General features: G+C 55.1%; 5 protein-coding genes across 6 annotated transcripts; 3 read left to right on the top strand and 2 right to left on the bottom strand.

Moving 5' to 3' along the window:
- Nucleotides 1–2,451: 2,451 nt before the first annotated feature.
- On the top strand, nucleotides 2,452–4,868 carry IUM83_16456 (Kinesin-like protein; the record flags this gene model as incomplete). Its single annotated transcript, XM_067941336.1, has 7 exons — nucleotides 2,452–2,595; nucleotides 2,676–3,917; nucleotides 4,008–4,228; nucleotides 4,308–4,562; nucleotides 4,628–4,676; nucleotides 4,759–4,798; nucleotides 4,861–4,868. The coding sequence occupies 7 exons, from the start codon at nucleotides 2,452–2,454 to the stop codon at nucleotides 4,866–4,868; spliced, it is 1,959 nt and encodes a 652-aa protein (XP_067781564.1).
- An 87-nt stretch (nucleotides 4,869–4,955) lies between these two features.
- On the bottom strand, nucleotides 4,956–9,972 carry IUM83_16455 (formin-homology 2 domain-containing protein; the record flags this gene model as incomplete). The annotated part of the gene is made up of 5 exons (XM_067941335.1): nucleotides 4,956–5,111; nucleotides 5,211–5,339; nucleotides 5,403–5,603; nucleotides 5,676–6,152; nucleotides 6,226–9,972. 5 exons carry the CDS (start codon nucleotides 9,970–9,972, stop codon nucleotides 4,956–4,958), a joined length of 4,710 nt encoding a protein of 1,569 aa, XP_067781611.1.
- Nucleotides 9,973–10,144: 172 nt separating this feature from the next.
- IUM83_16454 (uncharacterized protein) lies at nucleotides 10,145–11,249 on the top strand (the record flags this gene model as incomplete). Of its 2 annotated transcripts, none has more annotated exons than XM_067941334.1 (6): nucleotides 10,145–10,161; nucleotides 10,236–10,318; nucleotides 10,402–10,550; nucleotides 10,633–10,742; nucleotides 10,817–10,908; nucleotides 10,981–11,249. In XM_067941334.1, the coding sequence occupies 6 exons, from the start codon at nucleotides 10,145–10,147 to the stop codon at nucleotides 11,247–11,249; spliced, it is 720 nt and encodes a 239-aa protein (XP_067781571.1). The 2 variants fall into 2 exon arrangements, with proteins under 2 accessions (XP_067781571.1, XP_067781570.1); XM_067941333.1 differs by having other exon boundaries at nucleotides 10,145–10,167.
- A 230-nt stretch (nucleotides 11,250–11,479) lies between these two features.
- On the top strand, nucleotides 11,480–15,985 carry IUM83_16453 (Sterol 3-beta-glucosyltransferase; the record flags this gene model as incomplete). The annotated part of the gene is made up of 2 exons (XM_067941332.1): nucleotides 11,480–12,806; nucleotides 14,667–15,985. The coding sequence occupies 2 exons, from the start codon at nucleotides 11,480–11,482 to the stop codon at nucleotides 15,983–15,985; spliced, it is 2,646 nt and encodes an 881-aa protein (XP_067781612.1).
- A 2,031-nt stretch (nucleotides 15,986–18,016) lies between these two features.
- On the bottom strand, nucleotides 18,017–22,525 carry IUM83_16452 (Sterol 3-beta-glucosyltransferase; the record flags this gene model as incomplete). The annotated part of the gene is made up of 2 exons (XM_067941331.1): nucleotides 18,017–19,335; nucleotides 21,190–22,525. The coding sequence occupies 2 exons, from the start codon at nucleotides 22,523–22,525 to the stop codon at nucleotides 18,017–18,019; spliced, it is 2,655 nt and encodes an 884-aa protein (XP_067781565.1).
- Nucleotides 22,526–23,396: the final 871 nt, after the last annotated feature.

Here is a 23,396-nt window from a genome sequence, read left to right as displayed (position 1 = left end):
TGTGCTGTCTTGCTTCTCAGAATCAGATCGGGAGCTGCTGCTGCTGAGGCGGCGAGAGCGTCGGCTACTGCGGCGGCGGCGGGAAGATCGGAAGTGGCGGCGGTCGAGCAGCAGGAGGATGGCACCAGCCGTGAGCGTGCACGTGGCAGCGGAGACGAGGGCGAGGGCGCGCCAGTTGAGGTTCGCAGGCGCGGGCTCGCGGGCTCCGGGCATCGACTGCGGCGCAGCTGGGCGTTTGGGTTCTGAGCTCCTCTCCCTGACAGGCGAATTCGGAACCCCTTTTCGGCCAATCCGCGCGCATTTCGTGATCGCGGAGCGCTCCGATTGGCCGGCGAAAACAGATTGAGACGCGGGCCTGCATCTTCCCATCCGGCCACCATCTCCCTGACGCGCTGCGCGTGCAGGCGGCGTGGTTGCCCTTGCGCGCGTTGGCCTTCTCGCTCCATCTTGCCGTGCCGCTGCTGAGCACGCCGATGTGCCGTCGGGGCTTGGTCGCTGAAATCGCTTTACAGTCGGCACCAGGCTTTCGTCTTCAACAAGGAGATTGATGAGCATTCGAGATGAGATGGTCACGCTGCAGGGCGCCACTTTGACCGGGCTGCGCAGCGGAGACTGAGGAGGTGGCGACTGTCTTGGTTGGGGGCTGACCAGCGCCGCGTACATGTAACTCTGGCCGGCCACGCGGTGTTGATTGTGCATGTCGCACTCGGGTTGCTGTCGGCGTGACCAGCGTAGGCTACGTGGGCGGAACAGCTCGTCAGTTTCTACAGTCGCTCTGATGCGAAGCGGAGCTACACGTTGAAGTGGTTGAAGTGTATGGACAGTTGCTTCGTTGCTGGCCACGTTATTGCTGTCGGCCGAGTGGGGGGATACTGTGCCTGTGCAGGATCCTACGCCACCAGAGCCTGCTCCCATTGCTGCTCATAGCTGCTGGCAGTCGGCTCAAGTGAAGGTCCGTGAAGTTGCAGCACATCCTTCCTCCCGCCTCAGCGAGCAGGCTCGTCATCGGCATCGAGCGCATGCAGCGAAAATAAAGCTACATGTACCCATGGTCGAAGCAGCCTACCTCAGTCCGTGTGGCAGGACGCCCCAGAACAGTGCATCAGTCGCGAAGCGAGCGGGCCAATTTGTCGTTTTGTTGGACGTGTCCTACATATCTAGAATGTTGAGCGGCGTGGTTGAAATTGTGGATTAGGCTTAAATGATGCAAGACTTGCACACTACGTCAATTATCCTCACACCTTCTGTTATACTGTGAGGCTTACACTCCTGCTAACTCCACCTCTCTCTAAAACTCCATATTGTGGAAGGAGGCATTGTACACGGCTTTCATGACGACAACAGAGCATGCGATAGGAGTTCCTTCGATCTTCTGAAGCTCATCGTGTGGCGAAACCTGTTTCATATACGGGCGGAACTCTTTGTCCACGAAAAAACCTGGCGATAAAACTCGTCTTTCGACATATTCAAGGCCTCAGTATCGCCCGGTACCACGTAGCAGCGCTCTGCCGAGGGGATCTCCATCCACTTGAACGCGTGTAAAAGATGTAAGAAGTCACGGAATGGCTTTGCGGTGAAACAGGGCTTAGATCCTCGACTCAGCTGGATAAACCGAACGATACCTTTTGCTTTGTCCAAGAAGACGATGTCATAACTGCTTTCGCTCCACTTAAACGGCACAAACCACTGCGTCATCGCAAACATGTTCACTCTCCGTTGCAACTGCGCGATATTGAAGTGAACCAACGGATTTTTTTCCATTCGATGGGGTTCTTTTTAGTAGGCAACTGCTTTGAGAGTCACCAGACCCCGCGCCAGACACCCAATGGGCCAGCCCTCAAAGTCGAAAGGGCTCATCCGGCGTAAATACACGGTAGCCAGAAACGTATCGGGACCGTGATTGATGCCAAGTTTTATCACAATTCGCTGCTGCGTCATCTTATCACGATACAAAAGTCGATCCACCCCAGGGTCTGCGTACGGACTCCAGGGCACTTGTCGAGCGACTTGATGACCCAGGTAGTCGAGAGGGCAGACATCATGCGCGCGTTTCCGCCGGCGACGTAGAAATTTTTATTCACCAGTGCGACTCGATCTTCGTAGGGGGTGCCAGCCGCCCCAATCGCCTTAACACCACCACCACGCACGGCCTGCTCGACACTGTCGAAAAGGTCGTCTTCCTGCGGTACTCATCGATTTCCCACGAGAGCAACTCGAGCACACTCTCCACTTGATCTGCTTTGTCGACAATCGCTGTAGCGACAAAGAAGAACACACCAACATCCCTTGGCAATCTTACCGACCCGTGCATGAAATCGGTATTATACGTTAATTGCCCGTACCGGTATTACCGGTACATTCTTCAGGGCCCAAGTTTGAGTTGCGCAACTCAGCGGGAGAATCTCCAGCAACTTTGGCCGAGTTTCCGCGCCAAAACGTTTTGAATCCGGCATGGCGGACGACATGGCGGACGACTTGGCGTCGGCGCGCTGTCTGGCAGCGCAGCTGCGCGCGAGCCTGCGCTCTCTGAAGAGCGACGTGCGCACGTCCTTCCGCCTGTGCGGGCGCGACTTCGGCGTGCTGGGCGGCGAGCTGGTGGCGGCGCTGGAGGGCGGCAGGCGGCGGGAGCGCGCGGCCGCGGACGCCCTGGCGCACGAGCGCGCGGGCGGCTGGAGACGCGCGTGGCGGAGCTGCAGGGCAACATCCGCGTGCTGTGCCGCGTGCGGCCGCTGCCGGGCGTGGGCGCGGGCGTGGGCTCCAGCGGCGAGGAGAGCGACGCCGCCAGCCCGGACAAGCGGCGCAAGCGCGTGCAGGTGGAGTCGGCGCACGAGCTGAGCGTCTTCTCGCCCGTGGACGGCGCGCTGTACAAGAGCTTCTCGTTCGCGCGCGTGTTCCACGAGCAGCAGTCGCAGCTCGCGGTCTTCAAGGAGGTGGCGCCGCTCGTGCGCGCGGCCGTCGCGGGCCGCCACGCCTGCGTCTTTGCCTACGGCCAGACGGGCGCGGGCAAGACGCACACCGTGCAGGGCTCGGACGCAGACCGCGGCCTGTGCGCGCGCGCGGCGGAGCTCATCTACAGCTGCGCGGCGCAGCAGCAGCACGTCTTCGCCTTCCGCGTGTCCGTGCAGGTCGTGGAGGTCTACAACGAGGAGATCTACGACCTGCTGGCCACGAGCAGCAGCAGCAGCAGCAATAGCAGCAGCAATAGCAGCAGCTCCAGTGCTGGGGCGTCGTCGTCGACGGCCGCCGCCGCCGGAGCAGACAGGGGCTCGCCCTCCAGCTCGGCCAGCTGGGGCTGCCACGTCGGCGCCACCAGCATGTGCGGCAACCAGCCCGCCGCCCACGCGTCCGCCACGGCGGAGATCCGCCACGGAGAGAACGGGGTCTACCTCAAGAACGTCGAGTCCGTAGCCGCCCCCAGCGTCAAGGAGCTCAATGACGCCATCGCGCGCAGCAAAGCCGCCAGGGCCAAGAACGACCGGAGCACTCGCGCCCACACAGTCGTGATGATCGACATCAGGCGCACCAGCAAGGCGAACGGCGACGCAGACACAGGAAGGCTGGCACTCGTGGACTTGGCGGGCTCCGAGAGGCTGTCCAAGACGGCGGAGACGCCCGCCATCACTGTCCGGGAATCGCAGCACATCAACAAGTCGCTGGCGGCGGTGGGCGACGTCCTGGCGGCGTTGCTGGCCAAGGAGAAACACATTCCGTTCCGGAACTCCAAGCTCACCCACTTGCTGCAGGACTCGCTGGGCGGCAGCGCCAACCGGACTCTGCTTCTCGTCCACGTGAGCCCGAGAAGCGCGGACGTGAACGAGACCATCAATTCTCTAAAGTTCGCCTCGCGCGTGAGCCACATCCAGATGGGCAAGTCGAAACGCACAGAGCGGGCCGAAATCTCTCGGCTGAACGGAGTGGTAGGCGTTGCTTACTTTGTACTTTGTTTGGTACTAGCTGAGGATTATGGTGCTCACTGTTACGGACGCCATTCGTTGTCGCCCTTGCAGGTTGCCAACCAAGTCACGCAGATCCAGGCGCTTCAAGAAAAACTGACAGCGGAGCTAGAGCTGCGCAAAAAGTATGAGAAGCGGCTGGAAGAGTATCGCCAGGAGGAACATCGCCGCAGGTCGAAGGGCGACGAGAGACGAGCGTTACAGCAAATGCGGACGCCATCACCAGAACTGCCTCCCCCGATCTCTTCGCGCAGGTGGAGTTTATATACGCGAAAGTAAGCCGATCGGCGTGCCGAGGCGCTCGATGCTTGCCGTTCTGTTGGAGCAAAACTAACTCGTTGTATGTGTGAACAGGGAGAAACTTGCTAATGCGCAGGGGTTGAATGGCATCGAGAACGTTGCTGAAAACATTTTGCGAGGCAATGAATCTTCGCCCGAAACTGCAGAGATCAGGACGACGAGCGGCAGCAAGCCGAGTGGCATTTCTCCTCCCACAAACTTCTCGCGCCGACTCAGCTTGTCCGCCTTGGACCAAAAGACTGGCCCTCCAAGACGGCCAGCTCAGGCAGGGAAGAGGAAGAGATCGGCAGCGTCCGAAAAAGTTCGCAGGTAAGCATGGTGGTCGTTTTAATGCTGGTGTAGTCGACTGAATCTCACTTGCTTGCCATGGCCAGTATTCTGAAGAAGCAGCGTGGCGACGACGAAGTTGCTGATCTGACGGAGGCAGGTGCAAGTGTTGACAACAGTGTTGCAGCGTCAAAGCAAGTCTCATTCGATTTATCCCTGGCAACTATTGGCACGTCAGCTCTACCCTCTCGTGAGCTCACTGCCAGTACCCCTCGAGTGTGAGTTTGCTTCACTGGAACAAGTCTGGATCCTGATCTCACTCGTTTTGTTCGTCGTCCAGCCCTGTAGGTGGAGCGGTGCGGGTTCTCGCCACGGCCCGATCAGCCACAGGACCATCGCCGGCGAGGAGGATTGCATCGACTCCTGGCAAGCGCGTCAAGCCGAAATGGAACGGATGGCGGTGAATTTCGACAGCTTACAGCGGCAGAGCATTTCAGAAAGACCAAGAAGACGCGGGTCATCGCACGTGTAGACGTCGGAGCACGCGCGCGAACCCGTAAAGAATACCACGTTACGTATAATATGACCAACCTAACATACGCTGGCCTCTCCAATTAGTTAATTATCGTCAGAATGCCGCGTTTCGAGTGCACGTTCGGTCTGCGATCGCTCTAGAATCGGACGTGATACCTTTAACGTTGATCCGCTGCTTGGTTTCGATTGGGGTCTCATGCTGTTCGATCGGCGCATCTTCAAGCGCTCAGCCCGCTGCGCAGCTTCGTCCGCAGCATCAACTTCATTGCGCGCGCGTTGGAACATCTGGACAAACACTACCTGGTCAGCATTACTTTATCGCAGCAATGACGGCCAGGGGCAACGTACCGTGCAAAATGAAGCCAGTGTTGTGAAGAACTCCGTCGGGTTTCGCTTCGGGTCTTCGCCAAAGTAGTCGAGCACGCTTGATACCTCCTCTCGTGCTCGGTCGATTCCTTCTTTGAGCGCCTTCATCTGTGCCTCGATATCGGAACCAGCAGTCTGCATCGACTTGATAGTGACCTCCAGGCCCAGGCTTTCAACCGCTTGCTGCTCAATACAATAGGTCGCATGCGAGTTAGATCAATGGTCCATGCACGACAGAACGTAACATCGACAAACCTTTTCTAATAGCGCCAACTCGTTGTTGAGACTTGTCAGCCCCCTGTCCAGCTTCTTGTACTCGTCGTCGATGGTGTCGAACGATTCGCGTGCTGCAAGAGGGACGCTTCGCAGTTCATCCTGGAAGTCAAGAACCTGAGGATGATTTTTCTTCACCAGCCGGACGAGGTAGTGCAGCACCGTCGTTTTCTGATTCACTGCTTTCGTGTGTCCCAGTCGTAGTAGTGAATCGACAGTGAATCCCTTGATGCCGTTTTCCTCGCCGCTTCCATTCAGAGTGTTGCCTAGCTTGAGCACCATCGCTAGCAAAATCTTGAGTAATCGGCTGCCCTTAACTTCCTCACCTGCTTTTTGTAAGTGGGCTAACGAAACGGCCAGCTCAGCACTACGCGAAGTAAACGACAACTTGTACACTAAGCTCTCCATACGAGGTGCATACCGCTTCACCTTTGCAATTTCAAGAATGAACTTTTCAGCCTGATGCAAGCACGATTACGAACAACGTGAGTTAATTGACACCGACCCGCACACAAACACGATCGGCACTTACCTCTCCTAGCATCTCCTTATCCCCGGTATACCCTGAGACCAAAGCTGCTTCCTCGGACGTGGGCAGGAACTCATTAATACCAACAAGCTGCTCAAGAGTCAGGCCATTCGGGTCAAATTTGATCACAGCTTGGGCAATATCGCTGTAGGACAGCTTAACCCGCGCCAACGAAATAGCAGCGTTCATTGCACGCTTTCCATCGATGAGAGTTACGGACTGCTTACGCTTCAAAGCCTTACTTTGGCCTCGGGACGAGTTCTTCTTGCCACTGCCCGTGTTTTGATTCGCGAAGAAAAGGGCCTCAAGCTCATCCATATCCATATCAAAGTCAACATCGTCATCTTCGTCTTCCCATATTGTCTGCTGATTGAGATTGCTGAGGCGGTCCTCCGAAATAGGTTGCCAGTGAAGTTTCTTGCGCGGACGCTTTGGTTTCGCCACTGCAGGCCTCGTCTTGGCATCACCAGTAGAAGACAGCTGCGAAACAGTCGCGTCGGGTCCGAGCTCCAGGGCACGCACGTCGGCATTCTCTGTCACCATTTTCTGCTTAACAGCACCCTCTGGTAGACCCATTTTCAACATCTTGAAATACTTCGAGTAAACTGGATCATCCTGAAGCTTAACATCGTTCTGCGAAGAAGTTAACTCCGACACTAGAGCATCTCCACCAAGATCAAGAGCATGCTCATCAACACCTTCAGACTTCATTTTCTGTCTAACGGCTCCTTCTGGCAACCCCATCTTCAGCATTTTGAAGTATTTGGCGTACGTTGGATCGTCCTGGAGTTTGATACCGTTTCCAACCAATGGCCCCGCTAGCTGTGAAACCTTTGCATCACCACCAAGATCCAAAGCTCGCTCATCCACGCCATCAGCCTTCATTTTTTGCCTGACGGCACCTCCCGGCAGCCCCATTTGCAGCATCTTAAAATATTTAGCAAACTTCGGATCATCCTTCAGCTTCATATCGCTCTTCGGGTCGACAGACTCTTCTTTCGCAGGAGGTTTCGGCAACTTCGAAAAGGGAGTGTCACCACCTAGATCCAAAGCACGCTCGTCAACCCCATCCACTTTCATTTTCTGACGCACAGCACCCTCGGGTAGTCCCATTTGCAGCATCTTGAAATACTTCGCATAGACTTCATGGTCTTTTAGTAATATTTCCGATGCGGCATCTTTTGCGTTTTCACTTGTAGTCGGCTTCACACATTTTATGTCATCCTGAAGCTTTGAAACGCTCTGAGTGGCGGCGATGCGATCCTTCACCTCTTCATAGATAGCATCCGGTCCCAGATCTAGGATTACTGGATCGATCCCGTCCATCATTAACTTTTGTTTTACGGCTTCTTTTGGGCACCCCATCCGCAGCATTCGGAAGTAGCTGCTGAACTCTTCCATATCCTTGAGCTTTACTTTCCGATCATCAGTTGCTTCACTCGTACAACTGCTATCAGAAAGTGTGTTCTCACTCGGAGGGAGGGGATTCAACGTCGAGGGATCAACACCGTCCTTCCGCATACAATTTTGAACGGCCTCAAACGGCACACCACGCTTGAGCATCAACGCGTACTTGCTGTCTCCATTACTCGCAGTCGACATTTCACTTGAGTCGCTATACTTCCTCGCATTTTGTTTCTCGCTGAGCAATGCGGACTTCACATCCACTTTAGGTGGCGCAACAGCGGTTGCAGCTGCAAGGGTATTTGCCAGAGACATAGCGACCGAGGCGCTCGTAGTACCCGGACTGGTAGCAGCTTTCATAAGATCCTCAATCGACAACCCGTTAGTCGCCAAAAATTCCTTAAGCTGGTTGAATTCTTCTGGGGCATTTGCATCGGTCGTCGCGTGAACTTCTGCGTCTACAGCAACAGACAGATTATCACGAGTAGAGTTTCTCGTGGAGTCACCAGAACGACCTGCATCTGCAACATCTTGAGGGTTACCCGGCTCCCCGCCAACCCAGGACGACGGTACCAACTTCATGTTTGCCGGAATTTCTCCATTAGGCAAAGTTGCTGTCGAGAGCGGGGACGACTTCGGGGCACACGCATCGCATTCCCATGCGCTGAAAAACTTTTTCACGTAGACAGCGTGGTTGGTGCGATCGCTCATTGTCGTCAAACCGAATGGGATCTTTCGCAGTCCTACGCACGTCGTATGATAATATTTCCCGCATCGTCCTGCACACCGAACAATCTGCGGGCGCATCATGTAGTCGTCCTCCTTGCATGTATCGCACAAGGATGAGTCAACTGCCGTAGGAATCGAGTATCGCGAGCGTTGAGATTGCATAGCAACAATCTCTGCCGTTGTTTGTCGACGAAGTTGCGGCTGTTGGTCACTTCCTGTAGGAGAATCCAGGTTCTGGTTGTCCTTGACAGTTTCTTCTTGCTCCTTTTTGGCCGCTATCTCGGCTGCTTCCTGCGCAAAGCAAGCCGACAAGCCTTTGGAGTGCAGGAGGTCCAGTGCCACATTCGGCGCGTTCTGAGAGCACTGCAGTGCGAACGTGGTCGGTGTTTCGCAGAAGCCCATGCGGATGAAGTTCGAGTGCATGGCTGGGTCGGGCAAAACCACGTGGTGCTTGGTGATCTCCACGAGGCCCTGGCGAATGGCGCTGTTCCCCGTGCAGTCCATGCGCACGGAGTTGCGCGGCTTCCTCGCGGTGTTTTCATGCAGCACCAGGTCCACGGAGAACTGGTCCTCGTCGAAGCCGTGCTCGTACTGCTTCATCAGGTCCAGGTCGTGCTTCTTGAGCGTGACGAGCCCTGGCAGCAGGAACAGCGTCGAGTCCGCGTACCGGAAGAGCACCCTCGAGGACGCGTCCACGTCGTCCGCGTTGTCGTAGTCGTCCCCGAAGGAGCAGAGGATGGAGAAGCCTCCGTCCAGCTCGACGCCGTTCTCCCAGAGGATGGCGAAGAAGCCGTCCTCCTCGTTCCAGTCCAGCACGGGCGTCTCGGCGCCTGCAGCGGCCTCGGTGCAGAAGACGAGCTTGTAGTCGTCCCAGATCTGCACGCAGGGCTGCAGCTCCACGGGCAGTTGGCGGAAGATGATGGCCTTGAGCAGCAGCGGGCGGTCGTTGGGCGGCTGGTGCTGCGGCGCGCGCAGCAGCGCGTGGAAGGCCGCGAGGAAGCGCTGGATGGAGGGCGGCGTCTTGCCGCGCAGCGCCTGCGGCGTGAGCGCCTTCATGTCCCATCGGCGGCGGTAGAACTCGACGAAGGCGTCCGTGGGGTCGTCCGCCAGGCGCGCGAAGAGCAGGTAGCAGGCCACGACGACGCCGCTGCGCGTCTTGCCCGTCTGGCAGTTGACGAGCGCCACGTGGCGCGCGTCCAGCGACAGCCACGCGTGCAGCGCGTAGCAGATGCGGAAGACCAGCTCCAGCGGCGGCGTGTGCGCCTTCATGCCGTCGCGCTCCCAGTTGAACTCGAGCAGCTGCTCGTGCAGCGCGTCGGCCACGGCCTGCGCGTCCGTCTCGGCCACGTCCTCCAGCGCGTTCAGGTTGAACAGCATGAAGCGCGCGCGGTGGTGCGCGTCCAGGAACTGCGCCAGCTCCTCGGCGTTCACGCGGTTGCTCTTCTTGTCGGAGGCGCCGCAGCTCGGCGCGCCCACGACGATGAGGCGGTCCGTCATGAACGTCAGGTCCAGCGAGCGAGCGTCGGGCGGCCGCTCGTCGCCCAGGCTGGCGCGACGCACGAGCCGCACGGGGCCGGCGTCGAACACGGAGCTCGTGAGGCGGCGCAGCGACTCCATCGGCGGTTGACTTGAGTGGAATTGAGAGGATGGATGTAGCCATGTGGGCTTCTTCCCACGCCCTGTCTATGCGGGCGAAACGACACACTTCAACCACGGCAACTATTAGGCGACTGGCAGCTATTGGGCGACTGGCAGCTATTTGCTTAGTATTAGTAGTTCGTATTGGGCGATGGAGCAGGAGGAGGCGTGGAAGTATGCATGGCGCAGTGGGTGGGAGGGCGGCTGGGCGGCTGATGTTGCTGCTGTCTTTGCTGCTGCAGAGCGTTCGGAGCGGACTCGGAGGCCGGGAGGCTGCTCAAGAAGCTCTACTGCGGGACGGCCAAGCCCAAGGTGTCGTACCCGAGTGAGTCTCTGCAACGATAGCACAGTGTGTGTGTTGTGCTGTGCTGTGCTGCGGCTGACGTGTGTGTGTGTTGGTGACTGTAGAGCTGAAGACGAAGCCGCGAGAGCCCACGGCGCCGTTCATCCCTGGAGGCGGAGTCGCGGGGGCGGACGCGAGGACCCACCGGCTGGTGGCGCGAACGTCGAGTCGAGCGATCAAAGCGCCGGCGTTCTCCAAGGCCAAGGGCCCGGAGGTGAGGTGCAGCTCGACGCTCTGCTAGCTGATTGTGCCCGGTGTTGTTGACATGTGATCCTGGTCTGGTGCAAACTGCTCAGATGCACCCGATCGAGTACTTGTCGACGCACAAGAAGCCCATGAGCGAGATCGAGAAGGAAGTGAGCGAGATCAAGAGGCAGATGGAGGGCTGCCGCATGAGCTGCGTTACGTGCGTGTCCTCCGAGCTGTGTGTTGCGTTCATCGCTCAGATATACAGCTTACTCTTCATGACGTCTTGCCCAGGCGAGCGCCAAATCAAGAGAAGGAGAAGCTCCAGCAGGCGTTCTCGTACACGGCAGGCACCATTTTGCCCCGCGAGCTGTTACCAGGAGCCGGTACGAGCTCCCAGCTTTGTGTCTATGTTCTGCGAATGCTGACAACAGCGACTGGTGCTGTTTGCTTGACAGACCTCCTCGACCGAGAACTCTCGCACGCCGCCGCGTTGCGCAGCGGCAAGTTCACGAAAGACCGCGCGGCCCAGCTGGAGGAGCTGTACAATGCAGTACTGAAGGAGGTGGAGTCGCGCAAAAGCTACATGTCCGAGATGATCGCTCTGGGGAGATCCGAGAAGGCGGCGGCTGTCGAGCGAGAGGTCTTAGAGCGAATGGCCGAGCTGCGGAAAATCCACGACCTCATGAAGAAAGAGACGACCGGCAGCAACAACGACGGCAACTAAGTCTGCATGGATGGGTAGTAGTAGCAGCCAAAGACACCAAGAATGGATTCCTGCAAAAGTCACACGCCCAGTGGATTGGATGGATATTATATATCCACTTCTTCAAAACTATTGTTGGTCTGAGGAAAGCACGAAGAGGATGACAATGTTTTTGGTGCCTACAGGCTACTTTTAGGGATGCTGCCTATGGTGGCCTCAACGCCATTCATCGACTCGTGCAGCTCTAGACAATGCACCGCGGCGCCAAGGTGGAGACCAGCGACAACATTCCATCCCGTACAAGGTCGTTCTCGAGTGCCAAGTTCAGCAAGATCAGTGCCGTCCTCGCTCTTCAACGACCTGATGGACACATTCAGCTCGAATTCCCCGCCGAAGACGCCATCGACCTGCAGACGCCCCGAGTCGATGCCACCGGAAACACGAACCAGTCGTCCGACCCACCGACCCACGGGCAAGACAACGACAGCAAGAAACAACCGACGACCAGGCTCGACACCGACCTCGTATCGGTCCCGCCGCTGATGAGCATCTGCATCCTCATCGTGGGCACGCGTGGCGACGTTCAGCCGTTCTTGGCCATTGCACAGCGTTTACAACGTGATGGCCACCGCGTTCGCCTAGCCACCCACGCCGTCTACCGAGACTTTGTCATGAGTCACGGTGTTGAGTTCTACCCCCTAGGCGGTGACCCGAAGGAACTCGCCGCGTATATGGTCAAGACGGGCGGCCATCTTATCCCCACGAAGATCGAGACGCTCACCAAGGACGTGCCGCGCAACAGGACCATGATTAACGAGATCGTGCTCTCCACGTGGCCTGCTGTATCCGAAGCAGATCCTGACGGCGGGGGCCCCGGTGTGCCAGGTCCACCGTTTCGAGCCCAAGCCATCATCGCCAACCCCGTGTCGTATGGACATATTCATGTGGCCGAACGTCTTGGCGTGCCGCTCCACATCATGTTTCCTCAGCCGTGGGTACCCACGATGGCATTCCCACACCCGCTGTCGAACTTGGCGTACACAGGCAAATTGCAGAAGAGGAATTACATCTCCTACAAACTGGTAGATCTGATCATGTGGTACGGTGCCAAGGGAATCGTCAATAGGTTCCGAACGGAGGTTCTCAAGCTCCGCCCCATACGTAACGGAGACCTTGGGTCCGAACTGCTGCTGGATCTGGAAATCCCCCATGCTTTCATGTGGAGCCCGAGACTTGTCCCAAAACCGGCAGACTGGGGAGATCTGTACGATGTCATTGGCACTGTTTCGCTGAAGGAGGCTGCGTCCGTTTACTCTCCATCACCGGAACTCGAAGCATTTCTTGGAGATGACGGTGGGCCCATATTCGTTGGTTTCGGCTCCATGGTGCTCGCGGACCCGCTAGCGACTACGAAAATGATCGTCGAAGCTGCCACGCAAGCGAAAGTGCGGGTACTGATCCAGTCCAGCTGGAGTGACATGGCCGGCGACCTCGAAATCCCCAGCAACGTCTTCTTCATTGGCAATTGCCCGCACGACTGGCTCATGCCTCGCGTATCGGCAGTTGTTCACCATGGTGGTGCGGGTACTACCGCCGCTGGGCTACTTGCTGGGAAACCCACTTTCATTGTACCGTTCTTTGGAGACCAACCCTTTTGGGGCCAGGCCGTCGTAAGTGCTCGGGTGGGTGTGGCGCCTTGCCCCATTGCACAACTAACAACCGAGGTGCTGCGCAAGGCTTTCGTAGATCTTCAAAACCCAGAGCTACGCACTAGAGCTGAGGCCTTGCAAGACAGCATGCAGCAGGAAGATGGCGTCGAAGAGGCCGTACGCAGTTTCTATCGGCATCTACCAACCTACGATATGTGGTGCGACTTGGACCACCAACGTATAGCCACTCAATGGAACGTACACGACAAGATCAAGCTCTGCGACCGATGCGCATTTGTCCTTAAGGAGCAACCAGGCAGCAAACACAAGAAACTACTGCGATATAATGCCGTCGATTATTCAGCTCGTGGCCCAAGCTCACTGCTGACTGGAGTGGCAACAGGAGTTGTTGTCTTCGCACACGAATTAGCTGGGGCAATTACAGGAGTGTTATCTCAACCAGCGAAAGGTTTGGTGAAAGGAGGTATCATCGGCGTCGCGAAAGGAACGGTGGCCGGAGTGTACTATCTACTAGTGCGACCCGTGCATGGTGCACTTCTGCTCGCCGACAACGCAGCTACCGGCCGAAAGAACGCGAATCGAGAGGAAGGTCACCGGAAATTAAACAGCGTGTTCGACCGGCACTTGATGGCTGCCTTGGGAGCAGAAGACGGGCTGGCTGGCACTTTCTGCTTAGCCGCACGTCCTAATGCTGTCGACATGGTGATTTTCGCGCGTAGGAAGGACCGCAAAGAGATGTTGAAGCGGCTGCGACGATATGAGAAGCACCGCCACCGTGGTCGCTATGAAGCTCTTTTGAAGGCTCAAAAGTCCAAGACGGTTGGAATTGGCAAGGGTGATGATGCTTCCTCCGTTTGCGGTGACATCGCAAGCTTAAGATATCACCCGAAAGTAACTCCATGGACACACTCACACCCCAGCGATGACATCACACTTCTGGAGGCTGACGCTGACACCAGTAATACAAGCACTATGGTCGAGAGCTTGGATACGGATGCAAACGCAGAACCGTCACTTACGCTGCAAAGGGCCCAGCTTACACCGAGTGGAGTCGTGGAAGTAACGCTGACTTTTCCCGGTGAATCTGCTGACGTGGTGGCGCCCTCGACAATTCAGGAATGGGAAGCGTATTCGACGTGTCAGCACAAAATGCCCGGGGATACAAAACTTCCAGTACCAGTCATGAATATCTGTCTAGCTGCCATTGGCACATGGAACAACGGCGTGAAACAGTTCGTCGCAATCGGGATTAAGCTCAGGGAGCAGGGGCATCGAGTTCGCATCGCCGCTAATGAACGGTTCAGAACAGAAATCATGGCACGCGGTCTTGAGTTCTACCCCCTTGCCGGGGCCCCCGAGAGCATCCAGGATTTCGCAAAGTTTGTGTACGACAGCCAAAAAGCAACTCAAACGGCAGTGCCAGGTCGACTGGGTACTGGTGCGATTCAAGCATTCAAGGAACTCATTTTCTCGTTGTGGCCTGCTGCACACGGATCAGACCCTCATGGTGGTGGCACAAATATTCCTGGTCACCACTTTCGAGCAGACTCACTGTTGTGGCACCCACTGCTACTTGGTCATGTACATGTAGCGGAACGACTTGGCATTCCTCTCCAGTGCGCCAGTTTGGAGCCTCTCTCGCCGACGTACGCATTCCCCCATCCTCTGAGCTCGGTCGCTGGCCTGGACCCACCGGTTATGACAGTATGCCGAAGCAATTTGCTGACATACGGAATTGTTGACACGACGTTGTGGCATGGTGGCGTAGCCGACGTGCTGACCCAATTCCGCGCCTTTATTGGTCTTCAAAAGCGGTGCGACCAGCCTGATCCGCTTGTTCGGTGCGAAGTTCCTCATATTTACCTCTGGAATCCTGCGCTGCTATCGAAGCCGTTAGACTGGGGGGCTGAGCTGTCGGTCGTTGGCCATGTGATGCTCGGCAGCAGTGCTGGTCTCAGTCGAAGAAAACGCAAGAAGCGCGAGAAAGAGAGCAAGCGTTTCAAGTGGCCCAGTGCACTCACAGAGTTCGCTTTCCAGATGCCAACTCCACCAGTCATTTACTTCGGGGTCTCCACTCGAACAATGTCACCTGGCATGTTGGATGAGTTATTGCGGAAAGTGGACAGTGCTGCTGCTACTCCAGCGCAGCAGGTCCGAATTGTTTTCCAGACTCGAGAAGTCGGTGACAAACAACGAACGCTGTTCAAGTCTGCAAATGTGCTGGAAATCGCCAGTGATCTACCGTATGCGAGGCTCTTTCAAGAGCAAGCCGTGGTTGGAGCTATCCACTGGGGCGAGCCCGATATCATTGCTGAAAGTCTATCTGCAGGCAAACCCACTGGCGTCTGCGGTACACACTCGTGTCAGCAGTTCATGGCAAGCGTTTGTGGACGATCCCAAGCAAGCCTGTCGTTGATCGACTGGAGAACGTGCACAGCGGAGTCTCTCGCCTCGAGCTTTCGGGGCCTGCTGAAACCAGACATCCGCGAGAAAGCCCAGTCACTAGCCACCACTTTCAATCCCAAGCAAGCCCTCAACGCTGCTGTCACGGCCTTCTACGCGAATCTCCCGATAGAAGCGATGCGGTGTGACGTGGATCCGGGAAAACTTGCGCGAGTATTTGACTCTCGCCACGACCTCAAGTTGTCACTCGAAGCGTACGTATCTATTCAACCGAGGTACGACGAAAGCAAGGGCTTTGTACCATACACACCCCTCCGATTCGGAGGATGTCGTACACCTACGTTCTTCATCCGTGGGAACCCGGGAGAAACAACACGAAATGTCAAACCGATTCCACAGCATGATGGTGTTCAACTCGCATTGGAGAGTCTTGAACATGGTCGCGGCAGATCATCAAGCAGCTCTTCGTCCTCCAGTTTGGATGTCAGTCCTGCTAAGATCGCGCTGTTCTGGTCTTCCGCAGAAGAGGAAGCGGCGGTGCGCAAAGCCACAAACGTGGCCTACGCCCGGCTCGTCAAGAAGTCGCAACGCAAGAGCAAACGGGAGGCATTGATGCGGTTTTTCGGTGTGGGTAATGAAGCAAGGCGTCGGGAAGAAGAGCTGCGATACATCTCGGTGGAGTAGTAGGTTAGGTGTATCTCTAAATAATGACTTTGGCTTTAGCCCTGTTTTCTTCATTCGCCAAATGGTTTGAGGCTATATCTAGCTAACCTGTTGGGGGAGTGCCTTTCGGCCCAGTTGGATACCCCAACCTTTCTTTTTCCAACGAGCGCTGGCGGGACCCCGAAGTCGCGCGATCTGCTCGGACGTGGCCAGCATCGGCTCCACACGCTTTTCCCTTCAATTCTCCCGAGGTATCAATATGGGAAAAAATACAGGCACTTCTCAGTATGAATCTATGTAGAGCAACTTTTACATTCACAAAGGACGCACAGTTAAGTATCGTACTTTTAAATTCGACATTTTTATTGTGCTTTGCAGATGTTTATGTAAATCAGGTGAAATGGTTTGCAAGACCTTCATAAACAATTTTGTCAGATGGACAATTTCAATTTGTTGCTACTTAATTATCCCCCGTTTGTTATTAATAATGCCAGCTCCCGATTTCCTTGATAACTCAGGATAGGCTGGAAGTCCGACTTGCGCACTCAGCCTCTTGTTACTTCGCCTCGCCAGCATTAGAATCGTCGTGCGTCAAAACCTTCCTCACGGCACCCCCTAGAAACAGGAATGATTTGCTTTTGCGTGCTCGAGCTTCTATTTATTAGTAAAACCATCTATGTTCAGGGGGGAAGGGGTGAAACAGTTTTCTTCGAGTTAAGAAATTGCACAAAACCAAATCGTCAAAATTGCGTTAAGGGAATTTGCCAATTTAGTGCACTTTTCAAAGGGCAAGAAAATATGCATGCCCAGACAGGTGTTTGTTTACTCTCTTTCACAGATTAATTCTGGTATGGAGAGGCTCTTATTGGGTAGATGGATTGTAGTGAATGGCCTTTGCCAGTTTTTATCTTAGTATTTGTAGCCAGCATTTCGGGAGTGATAAAACGCAAACACACATCAAATTGGCTTAATGAGGGCCTCTACGGGGAGCAGGGTTGTCGCGGGTTCGAGTCCCTCGGACACGCACGTTATAAAGGTATGATTATCTGCTCATCTGTGTGTGCAATTGACTTACAGTAACTAACATTGATTTGCCTGTCTGTCTTATCTCTTGACTAAACTTCAAACAGCGATTGCTCGGGTGCGCCTGGAGCATTTTCAACCTCCGTATGAACGTCAGTCGGGAACCTTTTTGCCGTGCCTTTCGAGGTTTTGCTTGTAGGTTCTCTAGTAGTTCACCAACTGTCGCTGTCTTCCGCTTCCTGCCTTTCGTGCGTGGTGGTGGGAGGACGAGAAGCTGTTGTTGGACGGTTTTCTTCACGTGAAGCCAAGCGGCTTGCTTAATCGACGCCGGCACTGCTTCATAAAGCGCCTGTACCAGCCGCTACCAAGGATCGTGCTGGCCTTGGCAATGATTTCCCCACGTTTGGCCGGCTTCCCGATAAGCTGCTCTGCCTCAGGCGTGGTTGAGGGCCACGTCACGAGACTCCATCGATTCTCCTTTCTTGCGCTTGTCTACCCACTTAATTAAGAGTAGCAATTGGTAATAGTTGTCCATCTGAAAAGTAGACAAAATTGTTTCATCCAGTAATATACCAGAGCTCGTAGGGTTTTGGCGTGATTGGTCGTTTCTATTAGTGCACTAATATGCTTCTACAGAAACTGCACATAGCCTGAAATAAACATCTGCAAAGCACAATAAAAATGTCGAATTTAAAAGTACGATACTTAACTGTGCGTCCTTTGTGAATGTAAAAGTTGCTCTACATAGATTCATACTGAGAAGTGTCTGTATTTTTCCCCATATTGATACCTCGGGAGAATTGAAGGGGAAAGCGTGTGGAGCCGATGCTGGCCACGTCCGAGCAGCTGCATGGACATCGCGCGACTTCGGGGTCCCGCCAGCGCTCGTTGGAAAAAGAAAGGTTGGGGTATCCAACTGGGCCGAAGCCACTCCCCCAACAGGTTAGCTAGATATAGCCTCAAGCCATTTGGCGAATGAAGAAAACAGGGCTAAAGCCAAAGTCATTATTTAGAGATACACCTAACCTACTACTCCACCGAGATGTATCGCAGCTCTTCTTCCCGACGCCTTGCTTCATTACCCACACCGAAAAACCGCATCAATGCCTCCCGTTTGCTCTTGCGTTGCGACTTCTTGACGAGCCGGGCGTAGGCCACGTTTGTGGCTTTGCGCACCGCCGCTTCCTCTTCTGCGGAAGACCAGAACAGCGCGATCTTAGCAGGACTGACATCCAAACTGGAGGACGAAGAGCTGCTTGATGATCTGCCGCGACCATGTTCAAGACTCTCCAATGCGAGTTGAACACCATCATGCTGTGGAATCGGTTTGACATTTCGTGTTGTTTCTCCCGGGTTCCCACGGATGAAGAACGTAGGTGTACGACATCCTCCGAATCGGAGGGGTGTGTATGGTACAAAGCCCTTGCTTTCGTCGTACCTCGGTTGAATAGATACGTACGCTTCGAGTGACAACTTGAGGTCGTGGCGAGAGTCAAATACTCGCGCAAGTTTTCCCGGATCCACGTCACACCGCATCGCTTCTATCGGGAGATTCGCGTAGAAGGCCGTGACAGCAGCGTTGAGGGCTTGCTTGGGATTGAAAGTGGTGGCTAGTGACTGGGCTTTCTCGCGGATGTCTGGTTTCAGCAGGCCCCGAAAGCTCGAGGCGAGAGACTCCGCTGTGCACGTTCTCCAGTCGATCAACGACAGGCTTGCTTGGGATCGTCCACAAACGCTTGCCATGAACTGCTGACACGAGTGTGTACCGCAGACGCCAGTGGGTTTGCCTGCAGATAGACTTTCAGCAATGATATCGGGCTCGCCCCAGTGGATAGCTCCAACCACGGCTTGCTCTTGAAAGAGCCTCGCATACGGTAGATCGCTGGCGATTTCCAGCACATTTGCAGACTTGAACAGCGTTCGTTGTTTGTCACCGACTTCTCGAGTCTGGAAAACAATTCGGACCTGCTGCGCTGGAGTAGCAGCAGCAGTGTCCACTTTCCGCAATAACTCATCCAACATGCCAGGTGACATTGTTCGAGTGGAGACCCCGAAGTAAATGACTGGTGGAGTTGGCATCTGGAAAGCGAACTCTGTGAGTGCACTGGGCCACTTGAAACGTTTGCTCTCTTTCTCGCGCTTCTTGCGTTTTCTTCGACTGAGACCAGCATTGCTGCCGAGCATCACATGGCCAACGACCGACAGCTCAGCCCCCCAGTCCAACGGCTTCGATAGCAGCGCAGGATTCCAGAGGTAAATATGAGGAACTTCGCACCGAACAAGCGGATCAGGCTGGTCGCACCGCTTTTGAAGACCAATAAAGGCGCGGAATTGGGTCAGCACGTCGGCTACGCCACCATGCCACAACGTCGTGTCAACAATTCCGTATGTCAGCAAATTGCTTCGGCATACTGTCATAACCGGTGGGTCCAAGCCAGCGACCGAGCTCAGAGGATGGGGGAATGCGTACGTCGGCGAGAGAGGCTCCAAACTGGCGCACTGGAGAGGAATGCCAAGTCGTTCCGCTACATGTACATGACCAAGTAGCAGTGGGTGCCACAACAGTGAGTCTGCTCGAAAGTGGTGACCAGGAATATTTGTGCCACCACCATGAGGGTCTGATCCGTGTGCAGCAGGCCACAACGAGAAAATGAGTTCCTTGAATGCTTGAATCGCACCAGTACCCAGTCGACCTGGCACTGCCGTTTGAGTTGCTTTTTGGCTGTCGTACACAAACTTTGCGAAATCCTGGATGCTCTCGGGGGCCCCGGCAAGGGGGTAGAACTCAAGACCGCGTGCCATGATTTCTGTTCTGAACCGTTCATTAGTGGCGATGCGAACTCGATGCCCCTGCTCCCTGAGCTTAATCCCGATTGCGACGAACTGCTTCACGCCGTTGTTCCATGTGCCAATGGCAGCTAGACAGATATTCATGACTGGTACTGGAAGTTTTGTATCCCCGGGCATTTTGTGCTGACACGTCGAATACGCTTCCCATTCCTGAATTGTCGAGGGCGCCACCACGTCAGCAGATTCACCGGGAAAAGTCAGCGTTACTTCCACGACTCCACTCGGTGTAAGCTGGGCCCTTTGCAGCGTAAGTGACGGTTCTGCGTTTGCATCCGTATCCAAGCTCTCGACCATAGTGCTTGTATTACTGGTGTCAGCGTCAGCCTCCAGAAGTGTGATGTCATCGCTGGGGTGTGAGTGCGTCCATGGAGTTACTTTCGGGTGATATCTTAAGCTTGCGATGTCACCACAAACGGAGGAAGCATCATCACCCTGGCCAATTCCAACCGTCTTGGACTTTTGAGCCTTCAAAAGAGCTTCATAGCGACCACGGTGACGGTGCTTCTCATATCGTCGCAGCCGCTTCAACATCTCTTTGCGGTCCTTCCTACGCGCGAAAATCACCATGTCGACAGCATTAGGACGTGCGGCTAAGCAGAAAGTGCCAGCCAGCCCGTCTTCTGCTCCCAAGGCAGCCATCAGGTGCCGGTCGAACACGCTGTTTAATTTCCGGTGACCTTCCTCTCGATTCGCGTTCTTTCGGCCGGTAGCTGCGTTGTCGGCGAGCAGAAGTGCACCATGCACGGGTCGCACTAGTAGATAGTACACTCCGGCCACCGTTCCTTTCGCGACGCCGATGATACCTCCTTTCATCAAACCTTTCGCTGGTTGAGATAACACTCCTGTAATTGCCCCAGCTAATTCGTGTGCGAAGACAACAACTCCTGTTGCCACTCCAGTCAGCAGTGAGCTTGGGCCACGAGCTGAATAATCGACGGCATTATATCGCAGTAGTTTCTTGTGTTTGCTGCCTGGTTGCTCCTTAAGGACAAATGCGCATCGGTCGCAGAGCTTGATCTTGTCGTGTACGTTCCATTGAGTGGCTATGCGTTGGTGGTCCAAGTCGCACCACATATCGTAGGTTGGTAGATGCCGATAGAAACTGCGTACGGCCTCTTCGGCGCCATCTTCCTGCTGCATGATGTCTTGCAAGGCCTCAGCTCTGGTGCGTAGCTCTGGGTTTTGAAGATCTACGAAAGCCTTGCGCAGCACTTCGGTTGTTAGTTGTGCAATGGGGCAAGGCGCCACACCCACCCGAGCACTTACGACGGCCTGGCCCCAAAAGGGTTGGTCTCCAAAGAACGGTACAATGAAAGTGGGTTTCCCAGCAAGTAGCCCAGCGGCGGTAGTACCCGCACCACCATGGTGAACAACTGCCGATACGCGAGGCATGAGCCAGTCGTGCGGGCAATTGCCAATGAAGAAGACGTTGCTGGGGATTTCGAGGTCGCCGGCCATGTCACTCCAGCTGGACTGGATCAGTACCCGCACTTTCGCTTGCGTGGCAGCTTCGACGATCATTTTCGTAGTCGCTAGCGGGTCCGCGAGCACCATGGAGCCGAAACCAACGAATATGGGCCCACCGTCATCTCCAAGAAATGCTTCGAGTTCCGGTGATGGAGAGTAAACGGACGCAGCCTCCTTCAGCGAAACAGTGCCAATGACATCGTACAGATCTCCCCAGTCTGCCGGTTTTGGGACAAGTCTCGGGCTCCACATGAAAGCATGGGGGATTTCCAGATCCAGCAGCAGTTCGGACCCAAGGTCTCCGTTACGGATGGGGCGGAGCTTGAGAACTTCCGTTCGGAACTCATTGATCATCCCTTCAGTCCCATGCCACATGATCAGATCTACCAGTTTGTAGGAGATGTAGTTCTTCTTCTGCAATTTGCCTGTGTACGCCAAGTTCGACAGCGGGTGTGGGAATGCCATCGTGGGCACCCACGGCTGAGGAAACATGATGTGGAGCGGCACGCCAAGACGTTCGGCCACATGAATATGTCCATACGACACGGGGTTGGCGATGATGGCTTGGGCTCGAAACGGTGGACCTGGCACACCAGGGCCCCCGCCGTCAGGATCTGCTTCGGATACAGCAGGCCACGTGGAGAGCACGATCTCGTTAATCATGGTCCTGTTGCGCGGCACGTCCTTGGTGAGCGTCTCGATCTTCGTGGGGATAAGATGGCCGCCCGTCTTGACCATATACGCGGCGAGTTCCTTCGGGTCACCGCCTAGGGGGTAGAACTCAACACCGTGACTCATGACAAAGTCTCGGTAGACGGCGTGGGTGGCTAGGCGAACGCGGTGGCCATCACGTTGTAAACGCTGTGCAATGGCCAAGAACGGCTGAACGTCGCCACGCGTGCCCACGATGAGGATGCAGATGCTCATCAGCGGCGGGACCGATACGAGGTCGGTGTCGAGCCTGGTCGTCGGTTGTTTCTTGCTGTCGTTGTCTTGCCCGTGGGTCGGTGGGTCGGACGACCGGTTCGTGTTTCCGGTGGCATCGACTCGGGGCGTCTGCAGGTCGATGGCGTCTTCGGCGGGGAATTCGAGCTGAATGTGTCCATCAGGTCGTTGAAGAGCGAGGACGGCACTGATCTTGCTGAACTTGGCACTCGCGAACGACCTTGTGCGGGAAGGATTGCTGTCGCTGGTTTCTTTTACCCTGGCACCGTTGTGCATTGTCGGCGTGAATGCCTTTGGCGCGAGTCGTTGTGGTTGTGAGGTGACGGGGGAGGGGAAGATTGCTGTATGTTGTTGCTGCTGTTGTTGTTGATTTCCAGGTCTGTAATCATTGGAGGATTACTCGCGCCTCTGATTAAAAGGAAACTTTCAAGATTATCATTCAGGTCGAAGGCATATACATGTATTAATTAATACATGTACATGTGTTGTGCCTTTCTGTCGTGTAGCGTGGGAGTTTAAAGGCACTTTTTCAGTTGAAGGGAGTACCTATATCTTAGGATTTGAAAACTAAAACGTCGACTGTAGGCCCACGATTGGTGGCACCCAACTAAGGTAGCAGCTGAGGAAGTACCTACGTAGCGCAAGCACCTACCGATCTAACGCTGTCAATGCAAACCGGTTTTCCCGAAAAACTATCATTGATAAAAACGGGGGTAGGGGGTAGGGTAACCTGTGACTACTGTACAGTCAAACCTGTTTATATAATCCTCCCTATTTGAGCCTTGCCATTTATTTGATGCAAGCTTTGTTGCTACCAAATATTTTACTTAGTTTTTGTATAACCGCTGTTTATATGTATACAAGGTATATGAGTCACATTTTGGTGGACCAAATTAGGTCTAACCTGTTTATTTGATTCACACTGTTCACGACCACACACTCTTCAAAGCCCCCACTGCTCAACGCCCAACGCCCAACGCAAGCCCCCTTCCCTCGCAATGTCTCCTCGCACCTGTCTGACGCTAGAACAAAAGTTCCAAGTGCACCTAAAGCTCAAGCAGAATCCCGGCATGAACAACCCCATGCTCGCTGAGTGGATTTGACAGCGATTTTATCGAAGTGGGAGGGCGCTGTGAGCGCTAGTGAG

Source organism: Phytophthora cinnamomi, assembly GCF_018691715.1.
Source record: "Phytophthora cinnamomi strain GKB4 chromosome Unknown Contig116, whole genome shotgun sequence".
In the NCBI taxonomy this organism is placed as follows: domain Eukaryota; phylum Oomycota; class Peronosporomycetes; order Peronosporales; family Peronosporaceae; genus Phytophthora; species Phytophthora cinnamomi.
This window is presented reverse-complemented; position numbering and strand designations above follow the sequence as displayed.